At 54.2% G+C, this 8,529-nt stretch overlaps 1 protein-coding gene across 1 annotated transcript; it reads left to right on the forward strand.

Moving 5' to 3' along the window:
- Positions 1-735: 735 nt before the first annotated feature.
- On the forward strand, positions 736-1,706 carry LOC124668264 (Werner Syndrome-like exonuclease). Its single transcript, XM_047205432.1, has 2 exons — positions 736-1,521; positions 1,555-1,706. Exon 1 carries the CDS (start codon positions 789-791, stop codon positions 1,452-1,454), a length of 666 nt encoding a protein of 221 aa, XP_047061388.1. The 5' UTR covers positions 736-788; the 3' UTR covers positions 1,455-1,521; positions 1,555-1,706.
- Positions 1,707-8,529: the final 6,823 nt, after the last annotated feature.

Raw genomic sequence — 8,529 nt, forward strand, 5'->3', positions numbered from 1 at the left:
TAGCAGCAGGTCGCGAGTTTGATCCTCAATGCTCACTTTAAGTTTTATTTATTTCGTAGCCCTAACAGATGGGTTCCGTATGTAAGATGGCATCAAAGGTCACACAGGCAAATTAAAAATATTAGAGGTTTTTTTGCAAAAACTACAACACCACATGTCTATTTTTGATTGATCGAGGATCAAAACTTCACATAGGATACAACTTCTAAGACTGCGGTTCCACACTTTGCATGATGTAGGACTAAACTATCACATGGTGCATAAGTTGTTGGACTAGTAGTGTAATTAGCTCTTTGTTAGAAGTTGACGACAAAGACTTCTTGGGGGCGTCTGACAGCTTGATTCCTTCGTCCCGTGCTCTCATCTTTTGCCAAAGTGCCAATGGACCTGCCACTACCAACCAAAAAGCCCGAGCTCAAAAGCTTCCGGACGCTATCTCTCAGATAACCCCACGCTATCTCTGAGATAACCCCTCTAGTTTCCGAGTAACTTGTCTTTGTAAACTATCGTCCGAAAAAATATAACCTGCACCTCGAAATATTTCGGGGTGTAGAAGCGCTAGGTTGAGACCTTTTTTTTACTGCGAAATTTCAAGATATTTCAAGGGCTTATTGTGAGATTACTACCTCTGGCTGGACCATACCCTCTCCAGTCCGCCCGCCCGCCGCCATCTCCACCCTGCTTTTCGTCGCCGTTCAGTTCGTTCCCCTTCCTCTAAAAACCCTCTCTTGACCCTGCTCCTCCGCGGGCGGAAGCCGGAAGAAGCACCAGCCGAGTCCGGAGTCCCAATGGCCACCGAGACCGACACGTTCGTCACCGACGTTACCTTCGGGCAGGAGGTGATCGCCACCACCGTGACGTCCTCCGGCGCGGCCGTGGAGTGCTGGATCCAGGAGATCCGCGCCGCCCTCGGCGACCTCGTCGTCGGCCTCGACGTCGAGTGGCGCCCCAGCTACAGCCCCTCCCAGAACCCCGTCGCGCTGCTGCAGCTCTGCGTCGGCCGCCGCTGCCTCATCTTCCAGCTCCTCCACGCCGACTTCGTGCCCCAGGCCCTGTCGGCCTTCCTCGCCGACCCCGCCCTCCGCTTCGTCGGCGTCGGCGTGCGGGAGGACGTCGAGCGCCTCATCGACGACCACGACCTCACCGTCGCCAACGCGGTCGACCTGCGCGCCGTCGCCGTGGAGGCGATGCAGAGGCCTGAGCTCCGCCAGGCCGGCCTGCAGGCCCTCGCGCGCGCCGTCATGGGCGCGGACGCCGCGACCCTGCAGAAGCCGCAGAGGGTCAGGATGGGCCCGTGGGACGCCTACTGCCTCTCCCTCGTGCAGATCAAGTACGCCTGCATCGACGCCTTCGTCTCCTTCGAGGTCGGCCGGAAGCTGCTCACCGGCGACCTGCCGCTGCCGCCGGCCCCTGAGGTGATAGCCGCCGCGACTCCTGAAAATTCGCAGGCTTAACTCTGGCTCGTACTAGTTCGTCTAGATTTAGTTCTTGATCTCTTAATGTTAGGCAAGGGTTTGTGAGCGATTCTGTGATGGGAAGCTCAGACATTGCTGACGATTCTTAGTAGCATCAGAGCAGGTAAAAGATTGTGGCTACAACTAGGTGCCATGAGCATTAAGCTTTTTTGGTGCCAATTGAAACCGTTCTGAGAAATATTCTGCTCAACTATGCATTGTTAGTGGACTATCAACTATATTTTTAACTCATTGTTCATGTCAGTGCTGCTTTCAGTTATCACGGATTGGGTGTTTCTAATTTCCACAAGCTCTCCTTTGCACTAAAGTTTGCCATAATAACTTTTCGATCTGTTTAGTATTTGTGATCATAATTTGGTACGCCATCCACATTGTGCCACTAACGACTTCAGCACTAAAGTTTGCCATATCACGGAGGGAGTATTTGATACCCGCCTATACCACATTGTGCCACTAACGATTTCAGCATCAAGTCTTTTGTGCTGATTGAGACTGTTTTGTGTATTTGGCTCAACAATGCTTTTGCATGTGCATCATGTTAGTGCTCCTTTGGTTACGTTATTATGGATCGGAGGGACTAGCATAGCTACTTTGTAAACTAAAATTTTGGAGTTTGATGCCATATACTGAGTGACCAAAACTTTTAGTTTCAGACACAGTTTCATATCTGAGACCCACCTGTACCAGATTGTGTTGTTGCTGTCTTATTGCGTATTGGTTTGATGATATACCCTATAAATAATTTGCGGTTTGTCTGTTGTACATGTCATAAGTTATTCCTATCGCATCTAGAAGAAAAATCACATGATAGTTCCTTGGATTAAAAATGAAGTTCCAGGGAGGGTCGATAGCCTTGTTAATCTGATTAGAAAATTCAACAAGAACTTTTCGATCTGCTTGGTAGTACTGTGATCATAATTTGGTACGCCATCCACATTGTGCCACTAGCGACTTCAGCACTAAAGTTTGCCATATCACGGAGGGGGTATTTGATACCCGCCTATACCACATTGTGCCACTAACGGCTTCAGCACCAAGTCTTTTGTGCTGATCGAGACTGTTTTGTGTATTTGCCTCAACAATGCTTTTTTTCATGTGCTTCATGTCGGTGCTCCTTTTATTTTTTGAGATTGTCTCCCTTACAAGCACTGAGAAACACAAACACAAAGGACCAAGAACACCTAAAACACCCTAAGACAACCATAACCCATAAGGATCTCCGGAGCCCTGTGTCATCATCCCAGAAACTTGAGAGAAGACCCCTGCGGCAGAAAAAACTGCAAGTAAGCGCAAGCAAGTCATCATCTTAGACCACGGTACAATTGCCACCACGCTGCTTCCTCCTTCCTTGACACCAGCGCCGAGAAGGCATGGACACCAATCCAACACACCTGCAGCAGCCGTTGCCATATTTGGCTTTGAGTACCGCGAAAAGTGTCCCTTCCGGAAGGAAGGAAACTCGGGTCAACCGACCGGTCCAGCACCGCAGCCGGGCCATCCGCCCGGGCATGCCAGGATCTCCCTCCAGCATCAGCGCAGAGGAAGAAGAAGAACAGTAGCAGCAAATCATACCGACAAGGAGGAAGAAGAGTCTTCGTCTCCATGGAACCATTGCCCATCTGAGGACCCAACCGGCCGGTGCCGATGGACCTCCAGCCCCCATAGCTCGCGACCTCGACGAGATTCGGGGATCCCCCACCCCGCTGGCTCCTAGACGAAGGCAGAGGCCTCGCCTGACCGCGAACAGAGCCCGGAGGAATTTATTCGAACGCGACACCACCGCAACGGCCTCGGCATCGTCTCCCACAACACTGACCCTACCACGCACCCGCCAAACGAACAGACCCGAGGATGCCCCTCCCTCCCGCCGCTGGAGCGGCTGACGGAGAGAGAGGGAACCGGCGGCGCCGCCGGCGGCACGCAAGGGAGCCCCCGTTCGCCTCCTGGGTTAAGTTATTGTGGGTCGGAGGGACTAGCATAGCTACTTTGCTCTGAAGTTTGACACGTATCAATTCACAGAGTTCTGTACCTAAAATTTTGGTCATTCAGTATATGGCATCACAGTTTCAGATACAGTTTCATATCTGAAACCCACCTGTACCAGATTGTGTTGTTTCTGTCTTGATGCGTATTGATTAAAAATGAGCTGCCAGGGTGGGTCTTGTTGCGTATTGATCAAATTTTGGTGATTTGATGATACCCCATAAATAATTTGCGGTTTGTCTGTTATAAATGTTAGAGATTACTCCTACCGTATCTAGAAGAACAATCGCATGATAGTTCCTTGGATTAAAAATGAGCTGCCAGGGTGGGTCGATAGCCTTGTTCAGCGACTGAATCTGACTAGAAATTTCAACAACAATCTCCAAGCCTTCTTTCTCAAGCAAGTTGGTAGGTTACATGTAAAACCCATCAGAAATATAAGTGAATCAAAACGAGAAGGGGAGAAAATGTAAACAAAAACGAGTGAACTAAGATTTTGGCACATGGATCGTTGACTGTTGATTTGTTTTATCAATTCATTTTCGTTTTATTTGTACCCTATGCCAAACTCGGTCTTCCATTGAAAATGCCTTTATTCTTATGTATGAAACACATATATCATTCTTGTGAGAATTTACAACAAGTATGCCAATCATGATTACGTCATCCAGTTAATTCTCCATGCTCTTAGTTCAAGCTCTCTTTTTTTAACAAGTTCAAGCTCTGTTAGGGCATCTCCAGCGGCGCGACGCAAACGGACGCTGAGCGACCGTTTGCGTCCGCCTTGACCGAAAATGCATCTGGCACCACCTCCAGCGGCGCGACGCAAAGTGACCGGACTGTCCGCAGAGACGCAAACCTGCCGCATGCGGCAGGTTTGCGGCAGGTTTGCGTCTCTGCGGACGCTGCGGGACGCGCAAACTGTCCGCTTGCGTCTCCACCGGGCCCGCTTGACAGCGAGTCTGCATCGAGGGCATCGCTTCGGCGGTCAGCGCTTCCGCGTCTGCGCCGCAGCCTTCGCCATCAATGGCGCGGCTGCCTGTTCTGCGCGCGCACTGGCGGGCGGCGGCTGGGCTTCTGCGACGCCTTCAATGTCATCGTATCCCGCGCATGGCCGCCCTTAAAAGTCCAGCGGCCGCGTTCCTCCTTCGCCCACACCTCCACTCGCACCACCACCGCCGTAGCGCCATGGGGAAGAAGAACGACTTCGAGGCCTCCGGCAGCGGCAACAACAAGGGGACGTAGAGGGTGCCGCTGCCCGTCACGCTGGGGAGGCTGATGCACGGGAAATTGATGCCGTGCGAGCGCTGGTCCGGCGTGCAACTGCCTGGCAGCTGGCGGCTCAGCTGCCGTCGGGTGCCCATCCCTCCCGTCCCTGTGCGCGAGCCTGATCGGATCGCGGAGATCCGGCGAAGGAGGCGGTACCTGCCGCCGGACCTCCGCGCCGATCCGGCGTACTCCATCGACTCTGAAAGGTGACGTACCTATCTGTCGACCGAGACGGATAGCAGGAGGAGGGCGGGCTTCATGGGCGACAGGGATTTTCCCTTCGACCGTCCACCGCCGACTCGTCCACGAAGACAGCAGGCGTCGACACGTCGTCAGCAGGCACCGACGCGCGCGCAGTACAACGACGACGACGACCACGACAACGACGACTACGATGACTACGACTACATCGAGGCGCTCACGTACCATAACGAGGAGGTCAAGGACGACAACGATGACTACGTCGCGACCGTCTTCCACGAATGGCAGCAGGCCATGGCAGAGGGCCGCACATTTGACTTCCCCGAGAACATGACAGACGACGAGATGGCGAAGCTCGGCGTCCTCGTCTCAGAGAACGACGCACTAGTGCAGCCGCCGCTGCCCCGCTACGCCACCGGCGTCATGCCGCCGGGCCTGTCGGAGGATGAAGCGCTTCGACTGACGCTACAGGACTCGGCCGCACCACAACCGCCGCCGTACAACCCCTGGGCTCCTCCTCCACAGCCGCATCCCTGGGCGCCTCCACCGCCGCCACAGCCGCATCCTTGGGCGCCTCCACCGCCGCCACAGCCACAGCGCTGGGCGCCTCCACCTCCAGCACCGCCGGCGCGCCCGGCGTACGCTCCCCCGGATGGCAACTGGCCGTGGATGATACCGGAGCTCATCGTGCTCGACAGCGACGAAGAGCAGCAGTAGGCGCATGCATTTAGGTTTTTTTTCATGTGTTAAACTATGTAAATTATGTTTTCATGTTTAAAAAAAATGTTTCGGCCAAAAAATGCGTTGTCCCGCTGGAGCCACCCGACGCAAACGGACGCGCGGTCGATTTCAACCATTTCAACCGACGCAAACGGACGCGCACGGACATTTCCGGACGTTAAAATGTGTCGCGATGCCCTTAGGGCATCTCCAGCGGCGCGACGCATTTTAGCGTCCGCGCGCGTCCGTTTGTGTCGGCCCTTTTGGTCGAAAACGACCACGCGTCCGTTTGCGTCGGGGGTGGCTCCAGCGGCACGACGCATTTTTTTTAGGACGAACCATTTTTTTGAACTGAAACATAATTTACAAAAACTGAAACATAACTTACATACTTGAAAACATAAAAAAAAACCTAAAACGCCTACCGGTCGTCTGTCGTGGCCGTGCTTGCTCCTCGTCGGCTGTCCCAGCACGATGACCTCCGGTATGTCCCACGGCCAGTTGCCATCCGGGGGAGCGTACGCCGGGCGCGATCGCGGTGCTCGAGGTTGACGAGGCTGCGGCTGAGGCGGTGGTGGAGGCGCCCAGGGCTGCGGCTGTGGCGGCGGATGAGGAGCCCAGCCATAAGGCTGTGGCGGCGGTGGGGGAGGCGCCCAAGGCTGTGGCGGCGGTGGAGGAGGCGCCCAAGGCTGTGGCGGCGGTGGAGGAGGCGCCGCCGAGTCCAGGAGCGCTCGTCGAAGGGCTTCATCCGCGGACAGGCCCGGCGGCATGACAGCGGTGGCGTAGCGGGGCAACGGCGGCTGCACAGGCGCGTCGTACTCGGAGACGAGGAGGCCGAGCTTGGCCTTCTCGTCGTCCGTCATGTTGTCGGGGAACTCGAAGTTCCGGCCCTCCGCCATGGCCTGCTGCCATTTGTGGAAGACGAGGCCGACGTAGTCATCGCTGTCGTCCTTCACCTCCTCGCTATGGTACGCGAGCGCCTCGATGTAGTCGTCGTCGTCGTAGACGACGTAGGCTTCGTCGTCGTTGTCCTCGTCCTTGCGGTCGTTGTGCTGCGGCTGCTCACGTCGCGTCGGCGCCTGCTGGCGACGAGCCGGCGGTGCAGGGCCGAAGGGATAATCCCTGTCGCCCATGAAGCCAGCCCTGCGTCTACTGTCCGTCTTCGTGGACAGGTACGTACGCCATTGCTCGGAGTCGATGGCGTACGCCGGATCGGCGCGGAGGTCCGCCGGCAGATACCGCCTCCTACGCCGGATCTCCTTGGTCCGCTCGGGCTCGCGCGCAGTGCATCGGAGGGATGGGCACCCGGCGGCAGCTGAGCCGCCAGCCGCCAGGCAGCTGCACGCCGAACCAGGTGTCGCACGGCACCCATTTGCCGTGCATGAGCCTCCCCACCATGACGGGGAGCGCCACCTTCTTGCTGCCGCTGCCGGAGGCCTCGAAGTCGTTCCTCTTCCCCATGGCGCAGCGGCGGTTGTGGTGCGAGTGGAGCTGTGGGCGAAGGAGCAACGCGGCCGCTGGACTTTTAAGGGCGGTCGCGCATGGGATACGATGCCATTGAAGGCGGCGCAGAAGCCCAGCCGCCGCCCGCCAGTGCACGCGCAGAACAGGAAGCTGCGGCATTCATGGCGATGCCCGCGGCGCAGACCCGGAAGCGCTGACCGCGGAAGCGATGGCCGCGGAAGCGATGCCCTCCATGCAGGCTCGCTGCCAGGCGGGCTCGGTGGAGACCGCAACGGACACTTTACGCGTCCGCGCAGCGTCCGCCGAGACGCAAACCTGGCGCATATTTGGGCCAGGTTTGCGTCTCCGCGGACGGCCCGGTCACTTTGCGTCGTGCCGCTGGAGAGAGTGCCAGACGTATTTACGACCAAAGCGGATGCAAACGTTTGCGTCGCGCCGCTGGAGATGCCCTTAGTCTATGATTCATGTGAGCCGGGTAACTTTTCATTTCGCGGCGGAGACTGTGATAAAATGACAAGAACTTGTCTCTATGCTTGTTTGTCCTAGTGTAATGATTACTTCTATCTTGAGAATATCATATCAAATGGAATGGATGCTATGCATACTCGGATGCGAACGGATAACTTCAAGTCTACAACCATTGTCCCTTGTGCTCAACCATGTAAAAAACAACTATCTAAACCCTCTTCTTGTTCTGTTCCAATACCGTTCGTACTGGTTCGGGTGTGCGGGGTCGAAGTCAAGTGTATGCATCTAGGGTCATATTAATTTTCTACAGAACAAAAGCTACTGTCAGTCTGTCACCGGCTGCTGAACTTGGCCTGTGTCTAGGCGAGGTTCCTTACTAGTAATAGAGCCCTGCTATACACACGACGTTTTACGTCCGAAAACTGTACGATCATAGGTGGCAGTAATGCTTTACGTGTGGGTCTTATCGCATCTGGATGACTCTCTGTGTGACTGTCTGTGGCCCGTTGCCTACCCAGAAATTCAAGTCAAGCCCATGACAAAATCATCTCCTTCATCTCTATTCTTCCTTCACTGCGACCTTGAGTGTGGCACGTGAGCACAAGTGCTCAGGATTTGGAAAACATATAACTGTGATTTTAAAAAATCTAAAATTAAACCCATACATGCATATAAACATTTCAAAGGTGCGGTGTAAATTTTGGATGAAAATTTGTTGTATTTTGAGCTATACGAAAAAGGCAAATTTCGGATAAAAATCTGAATTTCCATCCCTATAAACTTGTTATTTTTTCCTTAGCTCAAAATACAACATAATTTCTACCAAAAAGTTAAATGAGTATATGTATTCATTGAATAACATTTATGATTTTTTGGAACATACTCGTATAATTTTAAAAAATTATAAAAACCAGGAGCACTCGCACCCGGGTGCACCAAATCTGCTCTC

The sequence above is a fragment of the Lolium rigidum genome, chromosome 6 (assembly GCF_022539505.1).
Source record: "Lolium rigidum isolate FL_2022 chromosome 6, APGP_CSIRO_Lrig_0.1, whole genome shotgun sequence".
NCBI classification, from domain to species: Eukaryota; Viridiplantae; Streptophyta; class Magnoliopsida; order Poales; family Poaceae; genus Lolium; species Lolium rigidum.